The sequence below is a fragment of the Echiichthys vipera genome (assembly GCF_963691815.1).
Source record: "Echiichthys vipera genome assembly, chromosome: 20".
NCBI classification, from domain to species: Eukaryota; Metazoa; Chordata; class Actinopteri; order Perciformes; family Trachinidae; genus Echiichthys; species Echiichthys vipera.
Genome location: NC_139845.1, coordinates 10,617,548 through 10,635,572, shown reverse-complemented (window position 1 = coordinate 10,635,572; position 18,025 = coordinate 10,617,548). Strand labels below are relative to the sequence as shown.

The window sequence follows — 18,025 nt, the reverse complement described above, 5'->3', positions numbered from 1 at the left end:
TGCTCTTTTAACTGCTGTCATTTACAGCCATGGGAGCAGAGGAGGGGAAAAGCCAAGCTATCAACACCTGCCTCAGTAACAGTGTTACGCCAAATTAAGCAGGTTGTCCTGAATAAAACGTTTTCTTGAAGGTGTGGAAGAACTGAAAGGACACTGGATCTTCCACTGTAACTAGTACCGATGGACTTCTCTGGGCAGATATTAAACCTTTCAAAAATAATACTTTAGGCAGGGTAAACCCTCATTTAATGGTGGTTGCAGTGATATGGAAAAAACTGCATTAAGCTTTGGATAAAACACAGTTGAAATACTGTAATTACCGACTAATGGAGCAGAAAAAGAGGCTATAATCATCATTTACTGCTTGTCATACAGATATAACTGGTGTCAGTGTTGTTTAAAGTGATATTCCTAAATATAGGGTGGAGGCCATAGGATAAACAAGTGAAGCAAACAGTGTATTCATTAATAGCCTTGTCTTCTGTTGAGCAAGATATAAAATAGCAAATTTATTCTCCCGCAGTATATTTTAAATGTGGGATTTTAATGTCATATCAGGAACACAACCTTTAAAAATGGTTAATATGGATGCACAGATGTTTAGAATTTTAGACTGATCAATTAAGCAGATACAGTGGGAGTAAATCATTTGGGGAGGGTAATATTATTTCACAGTATCTGAAAAACAGTATAATTGTGTTGTTTGTATTCCACAAGCATTTTCTAAATATAACTGCTATGACCATAAATAAACCAGACATTTCTCATTAGGGCCAGCGTAGCACTACAATTAACTTGTTTTATAGTGGGCACTACAAAATAAAAACAGAGAACTATAAATCTAACATGTAAAAAAAAACCAAAAACTAATGCAATAATGATCTCAGGGTTTTATTAATGTCGTACCTGACATTCAGGATTCATGATTTTCTTTTTCAAATGGTGGCATCCATTAAATGTCACTGTTTTGAAAGCAAAAACTTGTAAATAGCTGACAACTTATCTATAAGTTAGCTGATATACGATCATTTTGGAATCAAACTCTTTAGATCTAAAATATGAAGGATTCATTCAGTTGATGGGATAAAAATTTGTCTCTGTACTGGCTAAAGTTCCCATTTTGTAAAAAGAGAGATTTCCAAAAACACTATTTGTAATTACTTTGAGATATCCATAATAGCATTTCTCCTGGTCAAAACTGTATTCTCACTTGTCAAAATATTATAAAGATACCCACAAAAACATGTGGAAATTGTACTTCAAGATGTCTACAAGTTTGATTTTACAAATCAAAACTGAAGAGAAGACATCTTTAAGATAATGTAGCTTAAGATATCTTTAAATCTTTCAAAAGTAAAAGTGGCCGTTTTAATATTTAATAGTTAGACTTGAAACTAGGATCAATTGAATTACAGATAAATACCAGTCTAGCTATTAAGTACTGCACACTTAAACATATTTTGTTGAGCTGTAAACTTAATGATATGACTGTACTGTGATGAAACACAATAATGCTGGTGATAATATTTCTCACCAAATAGATAAAAACTTGCATGGGTTGAAAACCGACTGTTTTAAATCAGCCCTAGCCTTGCAAGTTCAATGCTGAGGTAGAAACGACCGGTTAGGACTTCTCTATGTCATCACATTTTAAAATGTTAATGCCCTCTAATCTGAGCTGCCCTTGCCCTCTCTCTGCCCCCTCTGAGCCCTTTTGCACACTTTGTTGTATTTTTCAAAATGATGCAGTGGGGGGATTCAGGCTCAGAACTAGGTGTGATGTTACACTTTAAATGTCAAAACAGCATGGCATAAGGGACACTATAGTGCTCTGAGTGTCATTCACAGGCTGCAATGATAAACGTGTTCTATTAGAAACTCAAAATACAAATATGGACCTTAGTTTGAGCACAATATGAGACCTTTAATGAACTATTGAAAAGATTCACAAAACATTTGGAAGAATCATTATAGAAGGGAACACTTTCATCACATTACGCCTGTATATATTTACCTGTGCTGCGATGGCCCAGAATCTGGACTCCATCAAATCTAGAGTCATCTGGACACCAATGGCTGCAGAGAGAGACAGATAGAGAGGACGGTGAATTGAGTGCAGTCAAATAAACCTGTACAGACAAATGAATAGAGTTTATTAGATAAGCTGGAAGATAGGATAAGCAGGGAGAGGAGAGAGGTAAGTGGAATGATGATGAGGAAGATTAGGAAGAACATAGAGCAGAGGATATGGCAGATGTAATGTACATATGGAGAGAGAAAAGGAAACTAATCTTTGGCAATTGAGACCTGGGCTTTGAATCCCTAAGTGTCTCTCTCAAGTAAATGTCCACCGTAAACATTATTAGCACATGCTGATAGTGTCATGGCAACGACATGGAGGCAGGAAAAAAACAATGTATACCACCTGTGGCTACGCGGCATGATATTTCAAGTATTATTATATAAATTATTTTATGATCGCACTCTCTCACTTTGTATCCATTCTCTATTCTTGAGATTGCAAGGTTAGTATGGGATGAGATTGCAATGTTTTCGAGATGCACATTTGATACATTATCATCTTTCTTGCTGAGACAGTAGTAATGGTATTCATTCACATTATATTTCAAATCCCATGTGTTTCTAGATCTATTGTTGCATTTGTTATATCATTTTTCCGTCTTATATGTGTACAGATAACATTATGCAAAGGCATCCATATGACCCACAGCCCCTGCAACCAGTAAAAACTAACAATGGAAGCACTAACTAACTAACTAACTGACTAACTGACTAACTAACTAACTAACTAACTAACTAACTGACTAACTGACTAACTAACTAACTAACTAACTAACTAACTACCTAACTAACTAACTAACTAACTAACTAACTAACTAACTAACTAACTAACTTTTATTGCAAGAATTCTAATTTGATTCATTCATTTGATTCAATTCAAATTCCAGTTTCCAGCTTTTTCTTGCTTTTCTGAAGCTTTCAACTAAATCACAGTCTTCATCTATGGATAAAATGTGATATGGTTAAAAACTCTGAAAAAGTTAAAATGTTGACCATAAGTTTTTCAACGTTTTTTGGTCAAACTTCCATTTATAAGGTCAATGATATACTGATGACGAAGACCATGTGATACAGTTGAAAACTCTGGAAAAAAAGTATAATTCCTAATGCTACAATCACTTCTCTAAAGCCCCTTTCACACATGTACTGCAAACTACTACAAATTATCTTGAAAATACCAGGATGAACTGTATGTGAGAACGCCTATGTCCCAGTCAGTTGGATCAGACATCAAACAGAGTTTACTCTGCCAACTCCCTTGTACAAAGTCTGTGTAATCTCCAATTAAGCCCATGTGTGAGAATTCACAACGGGAAAGTGGGCGTGTTGATGACATTTTTATCATGTGGCTAGCAAGACAAAAGAGCTAGGGGTAAGGGCTAATGCGTCTAATCGCCAGACAAGTTCAAGGAACGGCTAGAGACTTGTTTATGACCAAATTACCAACTGTCTCTCATGCATCATGTCCTGCCTCTTGCACGCCCTACGCTCCAAACATATTTCCAGCATTTCCAGCCTTTCCAGTAAGAACTGTCTGAAGCGGGGAATCTCCTGTTGTGTGTGAAAGGGCACCTGATTGAGGTTACATTGAGAAAATGGCTACTGATGAAGACTGTACAGCAGTACTGTGATTAAGTGGTGTGAATTTTGCTATTGTAGTAGTCCAACGACCGTGGCAGAGAGGAGGATGCTGTCCAGGCTCCGGTCTATCCTGGACAATGTCTCCCACCCTCTCTATGACACACTGGCCCAGCAGAGGAGCACCTTCAGCAGAAGACTCCTCGCACCCAGATGTACCACAGAGCGCCACAGGAAATCTTTCCTGCCTGTGGTCATTAAACTATACAATGCATCCTTTGGAGAGTCTGTCACCTCCTCTCTGTAATACAGACTCAATCATAAACAATCTGTTCTTTGCACATTTTTACGGTACTTTGCACATTATTACAGTACTTTTGATCTGTATATATTACTATTGTAAATTTTATACTTTTATATATATATTGTTTTATATTTCTGTTTTTACAAATATATGTTATCTGTATAATATTGTTGTTGTTAAATATGTTGTTTGTATAGCTGGAGTTTGCTAGGAAAACAATTTCCCCTGGGATTATTAAAGTAATTCTGATTCTGATTCTACTGTAGAAATACAGTATATAAATAGTATTAGTAACAGCATTGGTGGTCACATATTTTCTGTTTAAGTGATGAGTCCATTAGAAGTAATGGGTAAAGCAGCAGTAGTAGAATTTAAATGGAGAAGGATACTTTAATTCCAGCAGTTTAGAAGAAAGAACATTAATGAGCCGATTTATGTCCCAGGGTGGGCTGTCTCTTGGCTCTCAGGCTGGAGGAGTAGAAGAGGACCAGCTGTACAGATCAGCTCTGCCTTCAGAACTCAACTTATGAAAATCCTTTTACAGTAACTGGCCTTCTGAGCCTCAGCACCGCTGCGTGAACTGACTATTCTTAGACAGTGTGTGCGCACGCTTATGTGTGCGTCTAACCTCTGCCTACACCACAGCACTCTCCGTCACAAAACATTAAGCCAAGAATTAGTGTGTGTTTGTACATGTTTCACACACGCACATAAACACAAGCGGCGGCAGAGTGATTGCTTGTGTCAGCTTAGGGCTGTACGTCCATCAGCATTTTAGTCAGCGTGGTAATGCAAAAAGGAACCGTAATTGCATAAGTTCTCTCTCTCACACACACACACACACACACACTGCAAGGGAAGATATGACACATCATATTAGTATCAAATACTCAGCGTTTTTTTTACCAGTATGCTTTTTACAGCCACACAGGGAAAGCCTCTGTGGTGCTCACAATACACAAAACACACATAAACACACACACCTCCCCTCACACAACTGGCACATACTGTATGTACACATTCTGTAAACACATCATCATTTATTGTAATAAAAACACAGAATAATAATTATTGTAATGGACTCAGGTGGCAAAAAGGCTTTATTATGAGGGAGATTAGATTATGGGATGGTCATTTTTAGGTCTGGTTGCAGGGCAGAAAAGTCAAAGGCAGAGTTAAAGGGAGGCAAAAAAAGTATTTCCCGATACCAAGTACCAATTAAATAGCAATGCTCTCTCTAGAATTTCTGTTTATATCAATGTGTGGAACTCCAAAAAATCATTTCAATAATCATCCATCCATCCATCTTTAACCGCTTGTCCCCTAGCGGGGTTGCCCGTAGGTGTGAATGTGAGTGTCCTCAGCTGGGATCGGCTCCTCGGGCGTGAGGCGGGGTACACCCTGGAGAGGACGCAAGTTGATAAGGCAAATAAGGACAAACAGAGACAGACAACCATTCACACTCACATTCACACCTACAGGCAATTTAGAGTCATCAATTAACCCAACTACATTGACAAAGAAAATCACTTTGCAAACCACCAGGATTGGGGCTAGTCACAAGTCTAGATCGCACAAATTTTGGCTTGCCACCAACCAAACTCTGTACAATTCTAATAGGTAATTGCAAAACATCAAAACAATATCCATATTACAATTTTACTTTTCAGTGATATTTTCTTATCTCAACATCACTATCTGCAGCCAGGTATGTTTTAATTTCAATTAACTTAATACTCTAGTCCAAAAAAGGAAATATCAAAAATCATGGTCAGCCTTCACAATCCATCACAGTGAACATCAAAAATATTATATTATTATTGTTATCGGAAATTTAGAAAGCCAATGCCTGCATGGAGCATTAGAAAAAATACATATGGAATAACAAACTGTTTAGCACGCCTTTGAAAATGGTCAGCAAAAAATGTAAAGTATACATTATTTGAAGCTAAGCAGATAAAAAATACATTTACTGGTATGGTAAATGGTGAGTGAATTTCATCTTAGTCCATTGCTATAGGATGAAAAGTTCAACACAGTTCAATCAATTATGCTTGTAAAATGCTATTAGGTAATGAATTATGGATCGCTAAGGGTAAGTATAAACTATGAGCTGTATGAACTCATGGGGATGAGTCTGGATATTATAAGGAAAAGACTCTGACATGGTCCGCCTGAGGGTGTATGTTTCTATTTGTGAGCGTCTGTATGCGTGTTTGTTTTGTGTGTGTGTCATGGATTCCGTCCAATCTCTTGAGCATCAGTCGTGATGGTGAATCGTGGCTGTAATCAGCCTGTAATCAGCCATGTACATAGAAAAGTTTGTTCAGAGGATTGGGGGGAGCTGTTTATCTGCTCACACAGCTCATTTAGCTCCTTGGTTTCCGATGTTTCTTCTGTGAACACGAAGCAATTAAAGCAACACATGTTCATATGTGATCGGCATTTTCGAAAGAGAACATTTTCAAATAGAAAAGATGCAAAATCGTGATTTTCCAAGTGGAATTGCACATGTGATTTGTGAATTTCTTCTTTGGGTATTTAAACACCCTCTCCCACACATCTCTTCTCCTGAATAATGCTGGTGACCTTGAAGTCGTCTCCCTCCACTATAATCTCAGATAAAGTGTTGAAAGGCCATTATGGAGGGCCGCAGTAATCTGCCTTTTTCCCTCTTTGAGTTGGAGGCTGATAGGCCAAATCTAATTAAAACCAACACACTGATCCCTCTGTGAGGGTGTGTTAGATGTTTTCTTTTCTATAATGTGTGCACACAGCTAGACAGCATTTCTAAATGTGTGTTCAGTTTGCACACATGCATGCACATGTTTTTGTGTTTGTGCGTGTGTGCATGTGTGCGTGTGCGAGAGCCTTGCACACTCACAGTCTGAGTTGCAATTAGCATGAGCTGCCAATCACAGTGGAGGGCGCTTTCAACAGGAAATGAATTAATGAGGAAATAAATAAATAAATTTAAGCAACCAAGAGCCAGAGTTAATTGGTTATTACACTAACGAGATAGAGGGACGAGAGACAAACTGTGAATTATGTGGGGGGGGGGGGGGGGGGGGGGGGGGGGTTAGGGAAGAAAAGGGGGGCTGGACAAGGCTACAGACTCAAAGTCTTCTTGCATTGTTGTTTGATAAATTCATATCATTATACGTGTATTATTTAAGTCGTTTTTTTTTGTCATCCAAACATAGGCCAATTGTTGATTATTCAATGCCTTGCAAATAAACACAGATAAAATGTACTTCTGAGGCCCTGAAAATAATGTTGGAAATAAAGTGTAACCTGGTATATTCTGTATAACTGATGCCTTTACAGCCCTGCTGCATCAGGTTTATATACTATTTATATACAACACGCCCACAATCCACCTCAAAACTCTCCTCTCCTGACTTTTCAACAAGAATGTAGTACTTGGGGCTGGAGAATACATGCAGCTTTGAAACATATTGTTAAGGAACCAGGACAGCAAAGTCCTGCCACTAAAGCTTAGTGTAACAGAACAGAGAGACAGAGAGAGACAGGGAAATGTGACCAGCTTACTGGCCTTTTGCTAAATGAGGCAGAGTGTCATGTCTGACAGACTATGAAGAAAGAGATACAGTTGGTGGAAAAAGAAGGAGGGAGGTAAGGCAATATCTATCTATCAATCTATCTATCTATCGATCTAGAAATCAATCTATGCTTTTCATAGGTTGAAACAGAGTGGTTAAAGCAGAGTGTGGTGACTGTGCAGTTCTATAAATGGCTGCCTCCACGTGTTCACACATTTTTGACATTGTTTAATGTGTTTTTAACTGTGTGTGTGTGTGTGTGTGTGTGTGTGTGTGTGTGTGTGTGTGTGTGTGTGTGTGCCAAGGTGGCAGGGGAGGTTAGCTTTTTTTTAAATGACCATGGAGCAGGACCTGGGTTGGTTCCCTTAGCAAGACCCGGGAGTCAAGGCTAAATATATTTTAACACACACAAAAACGAAGTCAATAAATTAACCTGGCACAAGGCTAAGTCCCTGGGCACAGAGAGGACACTGAAAATAAGGCCATTAGTGTCAAGGTCATTTTCTCCTTTTCTGTTTCTACCTCTCTCTCACACACACACCCACACACCCACACACACACACACACACACACACACACACACACACACACACACACACACACACACACACACACACACACACACACACACACACACACACACACACACACACACACACACACACACACACACACACACACACACACACACAATCACACAGAAAGGTCACCATTAGAGCACAGACATTGTAAACAAAGAAACAGATTAATTGATATAATGGAGTCAGGTGGCCCAGGTGGTGAGAGAATGATGGAGGGATGAAGTGGGACATGAGGGAAGAGCAGGAAAGGATAAGACGGATGGCAGAGGGGATGAAAGAGGATGAATTGATTTTTAATAATGTTATGAGTTGGAAAACCCTTTTCATTTTAACCAAGCATGGCTATCAATAATAGATAAGTGAGATCAAATGGTTGTGTGAGTTTTGTGTGTGAAGATGAAAACAAAGAGTTAGGGGTTTGTGTGTGTGTGTGTTTGTGTGTGTGTGTGTGTGTGTGTGTGTTTTAAGAATATATGAGCACTAGCTTTTACTTTAAAGTTCAAACCCCGTTTTAAAATATAATTCTGGTTTATTAAAGCTTTTTATTATTCTTAATAATGATGACCCTGTACTCACTAAGTGACAGCCTTCTATGAGAAGGTTTTACGCTCATTTTAGCCCTACAACCAAAAACTGCAGTTCATTGAATGGCCCCTTGAGGCTGGCTCCAAAAACAAGTCAATTCCCATTGACCCCCCAAAATGACCAACTTTACAGCAGAAACAAACATGTTTACAGCCTGGTACATAACAATTATTGCATAGAACTCGTCTAAAAAAAATATTATATAAAGGCTTAAAGTCATGCATAATTAAGGGCATGGCTGCTTTGAGTCAAAGGGGGCCATCATAGACTGTAGTCCGGCTTCAGCTCCATCCGCTCTGACTCTCTACTGATTTTTGGATTAGACGGGAGAAAGCAGAGTCAGGCACTGCCAAGATGGCGACGGTCGTAGTCACCCACATTAAGCTTCACAATGGTGGCCGTAGTCCATCTCTTATATAGTCTATGACTGGCAGACCCATGGAGTACACTTCTACATAACTGCAACAAGGTGAGGTGGGGAAACCAAGATATTCATGGGGTTATTAAGTGACTCTTTCATTTTTAACTGTTACAAACACATCGGCAAAATGAGTTTTTTAAAATAATAATCTGACCATTGATTCTTTTCTGACTGCTTGTGTGTCGTGCATATGGCTGAATTGTGATCTTCAATGCAAACCTAACCCTTCTGGGGTTACTTGCTGTGTGATTATGTACTGTAGTAGTACTATACAGTGAGGTTATTAAGGTGAAGTTATTTAAACCTTGTCTTCGAAACACATTGTCTTTGCATTGCATTCTGTGCCACTGGATATTCTTCTTCACACTGTTCATGCTGCACAACATTATCTAGAAGGAAGCATTTTCTTGGCTGTCTAAACTTTTTAACCTCTCCACTTGTGTGTGTTTAATATGAGCAAAAGTAGCTTATTCAAAACAAATCTGTATTTAGGTATTTTGTGTTTTAAGTTTAATGTCTTACAAATGTGTAATTTCTATGTGAACTGACTGTTGACAACAAGATTACTGTTTATCCGAACAAATGTCATCTCTCTCTCTCTTCCTCTTTCTTGTTCACCCACAAACACACAAACATCACATCAACACAGACAAAGACACAACTATGCAAACATACACGGAGATTATAGGTTTTTCACTTGTGATTTCATATGTGTTCTCCTTCTCTCTGTCTCCCTCACAAACACACAAGCACATAATTATAGCATTTAGGGACAAATGTCAAACGTTCACCAGAAAGATGGAACAGAGTGAGAGGCAGTTCAGAACATTTGTTGTCCTTTTTTTTTTTTTAATTATTTCTACCAGATCTTTTTTTGCTCTCTTTCTTTCTACCCTCTTACAAATGTGAGAGGGTAGAACATCAAAGTTATCTCATGTCATCTTAACATCCATCACTAATACCACTTCATATTGTAATCTGCCCCTTGCTGTCCTCTATTAATAGTTGATATACAGGATTACGGCCTTAGTCTGTTTGCGAAAAATATTGCAGCAAAGAGACAAAACAACTTAAATATGACAAACACCATTAAAGCTGAATATTGGCAATAAAGGCAAGAGGAAAAGAGATGTCTGTGATGACTTAAAGGTATAATAACTATCTTATTTAATTGTTGTGATGAGCTGCTAATGAATGAAGAGTAAAGGAACAGGTTTTGGCTGTTCAGCAGACTAAACAGTAAACTTAACTAAAATGTCGTTGCAAGTCTAATTCCCAAGAGTTCTGAAAAACCCAACTCTTTAAATCTTATTATTATTTATATAATGCATGCATCCAGTAATGCTGGGCTGCACAGATACATACAACATGCATGTGAGCTTTAAAAATAATTCAAAGTCTGATTCACTAAATTGCAAAACACATTATCACTTTGGGTTTTATTTTGAAATTTGATTGGAAAGTGGTTTCTGTCACTATTTTCTGACACGCAATTACTGAGCAAAAATTTTACGGGATGGAAATTCAGTAATCTCTATACTGTGTCTTTATATATCTATTTAATACGGCTTTGTTAAATACAATATAATAAATAATAAAATAAATCGATTTTAAATAAAGATTTTGTATTGATTTATTTAGTAATTAACCCTGTTAAGATGCTGTAAGATGATGATAAGACGGTTAATGTAGACAAAGCTGGTCATCATTGGGAAATAAACCCCACTTTTCAAGGTTCTAATTCACAATATGACCCGCTCACTCAATATTATGACTTATATGAATTCTATATAGTTAATATAAGAAGATACAGTAAGTAGATAAAAATGTTTGTTCTCATACTGAGCAACTGGCCTCTGTTATCTTCTTGTAATCTTGACAAAGCATATTTCTACAGTAATAAAGCACTCACACATAAGGTGTTACCTGACTAATATCTCCCTTCCCACATACTATTCCCTAACCCTGACAAAAATGAAACTCAGTCCACATACACAAAATGCAGTAACCTTTCAACCATAACACCAAAACTACGGTTTGTGTTTCAGTGCCAAAAAACCCTGGTGACTTTCTGATGGGGAATGTGCAAAAAACTGATGTTGCCAGGCAACAAACACTGCGACTACCACTAAAAGAAGGGTATGGCAAATTCTTGTCGACTCTTCTGGTAAACTCTCTCTTATAATGAACAGTTTGAATAGAAATCCTTGAAGTGTGAACACAAGCACACGCAGGCAATCGATGCGGCAGCACATACAGACAATCATAAATATGTGCACTCAACCGTTTAAACTTACGGACTCAAATGTTTGGACATACACAAAGAAACACACAGACCCAAATGGATGTACAAAGTATCCACACACAAGTTAGGAAAACCTACTGACCTTAACTAATTTAACAATTACAATTAGTGAACAATTGAACCTGACCTCTGACCTTGAACTAAGGTGTAGTTGTTTTTCGTGACAACCTCAAAGGCATAAGAATGCAGACACACACACCTCTGTGCTGAAGCTCGCTAACCTCAGAGGAGTTGCCAGAGGCTGCACTGACATCACGTTACCAAAGCAACAGGCAGAGGCCTGGGATTGGACGAAAGGATGATGACTCAACCTCCCTCCCTTGTCCTCATCCTCTCTCTCTCTCTCTCTCCTCTCTCTCTCTCTCTCTCTCTCCTCTCTCTCTCTCTCTCTCTCTCTCTCTCTCTCTCTCTCTCTCTCTCTCCCTCTCTCTCCCTCTCCTCTCTCTCTCTCTCTCTCTCTCTCTCTCTCTCTCTGTCACTATTATCTCTCTCTAGAAGTGTCTCTCACTTTCTCATGCGCAACTTTTTGAACGTCAAGGATGCGGGACAGAGGGACACGCACGGGCTGAGCCACATGATATTTTTCAATTAAAAGAATGGAAATGGTGGCATGTGTCTACTTGGAGTGACTAGCTTTAAATTATACATGCACTCACACAACCAGACAGACACAAATGAGGCTGCAAATGTCTGCTAAATAATCTGATAAGCAGGTAACGTGTCCCTGTGGAGCAAGTACCAAACACTAAATATAAACATACAGCTGCGTTAATGCTTTTATGTTCTTATTTTATTTTGGAAGCCACTGAGGAGGAGGACAGGGGATTCTGTCACCCCCGTCTAGCTGTCTCGAAGGTGAAAGAACAGAAGTGACAGAGTGTTAAATGGGTAGCATGTTTCTTTAAAACGAAAATAAATGCCGTTGATATTGGGTATATGTGTGTGTGGACCTACCTTAAGTTAACCTAGTTTCACAGCCTTCTTGAACAGGCCTGTTGGAGGCACGCTCACTAAATCATTCATTGTGGAGAGACAGGGAGAAACATGTTCCTGTGTGTGTGAGAAGGAGTGACTGCAAACTGCTCTTACCTCTGTTCTGAATGTTTACATGGTACCTTTTGATCATAACAGGGCTATTTCGTCACGTGTCAAAATGGAATTGCAGTGGCGACATTTTGGGGCACTAATTTGAAAGTCAATTACCTGCTCAGTCTTTTATAGTGTGAAAGGAGATCAACATTGTGTATCTTTGTGTTGGATTTCATTACATCACTCATCCGATTTTATGATGGCAGAATTTAAGTATCTGTATTTTAAGGGAAAAGTTCAACATTTTCGGTTCATATTTGGACAGAATGACCATTTTTGCATTATTATTTTTTTTTTGGCCATATGAAGGTAGTGAAACAAGCTGACTTATTATCAACTCACAATGTTGATATTTAAATAAAGAAGTTAAACTATTCCTTTAAGGTGAAGGAGAGAAAAAACATTGAAACATATACAGCATACGTACTTATCTTCAGCTCTCACGTCCCTCGACTTCGCTCCTCTTTCTAGTCTTGTGTTTCTGTCTCTCTAAAAAGACAGATGGTGGTGGCTCACCTCTCTCCTATTAATCTCTTAAGTATCCAACTCTTTATACTCAATTCTTATTTTGCTCTCTTGTAGTTCGTCTCTCTCCCTCTTTTTTACATTTTACTCTCTGTACCTCTTTTGTTCTCGCTCTTTTAACTTTTAACTCCTCTCTTCCTTCCACTTCCCTCTTGTTTTCCCTCACACTCATCTCCTGTCTACCCACACCACTCTGTCTCTCCCTTGTCCTCTCCTCTAGGAAATCCCTCTCTACCATCTGTCTGGCTGTGATGAATTCAGAGCCTTTCAGAACAAATCAACTTGGCTAAATTAATGAGGCTCTCAGAGGGGATAAACTTTGTGTGAGTGTGAGAGTTAGTGTGTGCACCTAAAATGCTTCATAATCCGTCGACTGTACCACTTAATTTATCCTGCAGTGACAGATAGCGTGTTAAGGGGAAATACAACAGACATGGCTGGTTGCACACATTGAGTTCCTTAAACTATGTCAGGAAATTTCTTTTTTTTTTTTTTAATTTTTGGCTATGCTGATTTTTGTTTGATGAGGATGAGGCACTATGTTCACTTTCAGCCACATTTTCTAAAAATTAGGATGTAAAGTAACTGCCAAACAATGTTTTTAGGGTCTCACTTTGGATTTTAGTGTGATTTTGGTGACCAATGTCATGCCTGTATGTTTGTAGGTATGTATAAGCTAAACTCATAGTATATTGGGCCACCTAGCCATTTACCAGTTGTGATATTAGTGTTCTGAATGCTAGATGCACAAACATACCACTTTGCTTTAATGGTTTGTTCATTTGAAAATATGGAGGAGAACTCAGGATATATAGGGTTTTAAAAAGAGGCATTTTTATTTCACTAATAAAAGGCTATTAATTAAACAGCCGAGCTGCTTAATCACAGTCAGTTTGACTTGTTCAGTACAAGTGTATTGATCTTACATACTATATAATACAACACAATTATGTAATATAACAACAATAAAATATCAGTTTCAGAGGGATTATATATTACATTAATGAAATAATATACTTACATTGTTGATTATATTCAGTAAGTATTGTATATAAATATGGTTAAAATGTGCATTTGAGGCCCAAAAGTAAGGCTGATGTAATCAAGGTGTATCCTCGGATATTCTGATCACTATGAGTGATGCTGATCACAGTTTATTACTGTTGTGCCAGTTCAAATATCCTCACTGTCCAAAGCAGCCATCCTAAAGTTGTTTGTTTAAGACATGATTTTGTTTTTGTTTTTTTTTAGCACAAAAAGCAGTTTTATTTAATAGGTCAGGGAAAAAGATTTTAAAAAAATAAAGTATGTGACTAGTGCCTCAGAACTAGAGTTCACCACAGACACAGGGCTCTTAACTTACTTTCCCCCCATCTTTCTAGAACCTCCCCCCAGATGACAGGACAGTTTCAGCCCTTCACTAGAAATACACCCTTTCCTGGAAAACATTACATTTCCAAGAAGTTCAGAGTCTGTTTCATTGGATCTTTAAATCAATCCATTGAATTCACTTTGAAAACACAACATACGTGTTATGCATTACCTACTTCAGTTAAATGATTTACCATGACAAGTCGGAAAAATATTCTTTCAGTCAGGCCACTGTTTAAGTTGCAACAAAATATATTTAGTGCAATATTGTGCTTTACAAAACAAAAGTGCTTTAAAGTTAAGGAGGTAAACAAGAATACCAGACTTATAATGAACAAAAACGCAGACTTAATGGGAATACTATAGGCTGTTCAAAAGAAGCCTGTCTGAAAAATTTTGTTTCAAATCATGAATTAAAACATGATTGATTTCTAATTGAGCAACCTCATCGTCTATATTGACCAAAGGGCCATAAAACTGTCTGCCAGTATGAGGCTTCCGATGAAAGAAAACAGTGATGTATGGGGGAAAAGACAACAACGACTCCTGGGATGGCAGCATGGACATATACAATCTGTGTGTGTGTGTGTGTGTGCGTGTGTGATGGATAGTGCCTTAAAGTGACTTGCCCCGCGCAGGAACTAGTGGTTGTAGCGCTAAACGTGCCTGGCCAGACCTGGTGATAACACGAAGACTAGAGACTAGAGCCAATTCATCTTCACTGACACTCACCCAATAGCACAGTAAATTACAGAGCAAGGGAGGGAGTGGGGGTGTTATAAGATAGAGAGAGAGAAAGCAAGAGATAGAGATGAGGGAGCGGACCAAACTGATAGAGGAGAACGAGAGAAGGAGGATGTTGCAGAAATGGAACAGACAATACGCATTCATTTAGTTCACAAAGTAATTTACAATGAATGCAAGATTCAAATTCATATATCATCAATATTAGAGGCAATAAACAAGGATTGCAGGGATTTAATTATTCCTCCTGGATAATAAATAAACAAATATTCCTGTAGCTGGGGAATGAATATATCTGACAGAGGAATGCTGGGTGAGACTATAATAGCGAGGCAGAAAAACTACACTTACTTGTCTCAAACCACTGTCAGTAATCATTTTTCATAACACGCGTTTTCCTGCATCATTGATGGAACAGAACCGGACATAAGAGTTGCCTTGGCAGGAAGGGCTGGCATTGACAATGGATCTTCACGCCAGAAGGCCTCTTTGCCAGACACATAAACAGCCTGAAAAAGTGGACACGTCCCTTGGAGGACCAAATAAATCCAGCTCACCTCACATTCTTATGCTGTGTTAAAAACCTCTCCCCTCTCTCACACAATGGGTGAATAAAGTCTCAAAGGAGCTGCCTAAGAGGCTTTGGCCATTCAGTCTAAACACTGTTTATAGAATTTAACTAACTTTTATAAACTCTTTTAGCCAATTAGTTGATCATTTCTAACATCTTGTCCTGTGCATACCACTAATTCCAGATTTTTTTTCTCCCAATTGATAAGGCTCTCTACTCCTGATCAGAGGTATTAGCTGTGCTCACAGTAAGGGGCGCAGAGTGCAGCACAGAGGCAAAGGTTGTTATTAATTTATGTAATTGAGCATTACATAAAAGGCAGAGCCAAATGAAAGTAAGGACCCGATGATCTAGAAGGGTTTGGGCGCAAGAAACCTTTTTTGGATGGATGTCCTTCTCATGCATCATGGATTGCTTTCAGGTTACATCACAGACAGCTGTCATTTCATCTGTTGCAAACTGAAAGGTCATCAAAAATCAAAGTCAAAGTCAAAGAAACCGATTTTCCATGCAGCGAAGGGACATAAAATCTAAGTGCTTCCATGGGGTTTTCCGTCTCTCCACTCTCTCCATAGGGAAGCAATGGCTCAATTAGAAGCTAATATATCAAGCGTAGAGAGCCTCAGGAGGATGGTGCACACAAGTGAGAGATTGTGTTCTGTAATAAGTAAGTCTGACACTGGATACCAAGTTTAGTTTGAAAAGAGCTGAAACCGTTTATTCTTTATTTAAACTTTATTTAACCATGATGGCTTTTGAGATACATTAACTCTTTTTTAAGAGAGACCAGGCCAAGGGGCACATCCCATACATTAAAACACATATCAGTGTCAACCTGTGAAGGTCCCATCTCTCATTTATAAATTATAAAGCACATTAAGGTGTTGTATAAATACTGTGGAAGTATGAAAATGCTCAATCCACAGAGAAATGCACACAACCCATATTCAGAAACTGTGTCTTTTAACCACTCGTCACTGTATGGTTGTGACTCACAACTGTATTATACATAAGTAGAAAGGGCCATATCAGTGACGTTACAGTTATTCCTTTGCTGCAATGATAGTGCAGAGCCGCCAAGAGCGCAGATGCAGAAGACCCACAAACGTTTACCAAGCAAAACAGATTTTGGTATGGCTGCCCCCAAATAGTCTGTCAAATGTGAATGGTGGCTGGCCTAAAGGGCTGGAGGGCTTTTAGTTTGAAGGGCCCGATACAGGAAGTCGTAACACTCACTCACTGTCAGTGTTTTTTTTTTTAAGACGGCAGGTCCCTTCGACATTATGGTTAGACAGTTAACAGTTAATAGCCAATCATGTCGGGAAAGACGTCTAAAATGTGGGTCACTGAAAAGAACAAGGATGACTCCAAGAAGGTCACATGCAAACTTTGCAAGAAAAACTTCGTCCACAATGAAAATGACCTAAAACATGTAAGTAACATTAGCCTAGCTACCTGCCCATGTTCTGACCTAACTAATCGCTCTAAATGGACCAAGAAAATCCTTGGTCGGGGGCAGTCCTTTTTATTGACCCCTGCACTCTGGAGAGGAGGGGCAGGACTACTTAGAGGATTAATTACGCCTTTGGAATAAAACACACACACACACACACACACACACACACACACACACACACACACACACACACACACACACACACACACACACACGCGCACACACACACACACGCGCACACACGCAAACACACGCACACACACACACACACACACTCACACACAGCCGTCACTGTTGCTGTTATAAAAGCAAAATTAAACTTTTATTTGGGACTACATATTCCACCTTCTCTGCTATTCCAGTCATGTCTAACCAATCATCTTTCATAACTAACATTGGAGACTGCCAGCTTAAAACTCATTTCTGTGAGCCAGCCAGGAAGTACATTCAAGACAAATTAAGCCAGCACAACCGCCTACGCTTGAACAGGAAACCAGAGGACTCGTTCAGGTTGTATTTGTGTGATGGGCAGACAACCAGTCTAGTGTTGTAATTGGCCTGTGCAAAGGCACGGAGATGACGACAGACAGTCATGTGTGAAAACTCATAAAGGTGGACATGCAGGTTCTGCTGATGAGCAAATGGAAGGGCTGGATGACATGGCTCAAAATCCATATTTTAATGTGTTGTTACAGTTATGTTGGTACGTACTTTTAATACACAAATGCAAGAAACTTCCTGTCTTGTGCTGGTTCAACGCTTATTTATTTGTTGTGTTAAATTACACTATAGCCAGTTAAAGATTCTTGACTCTGGGTTGATTGTTTGTTGAACTTCCAGTTAGTTGACA

General features: G+C 38.7%; 1 protein-coding gene across 1 annotated transcript in view; it reads right to left on the bottom strand.

Moving 5' to 3' along the window:
- The window catches only part of cacna2d4a (calcium channel, voltage-dependent, alpha 2/delta subunit 4a), a gene marked incomplete at both ends in the record, with an annotated part of 85,358 nt that overhangs the window by 11,719 nt on the left and 55,614 nt on the right, over nucleotides 1–18,025 (bottom strand). Inside the window, one exon of the mRNA XM_083935593.1 lies at nucleotides 2,015–2,076. Within this exon, the coding sequence (XP_083791719.1) occupies nucleotides 2,015–2,076 (62 nt within the window). The remainder of the gene's footprint in view (nucleotides 1–2,014; nucleotides 2,077–18,025) is intronic.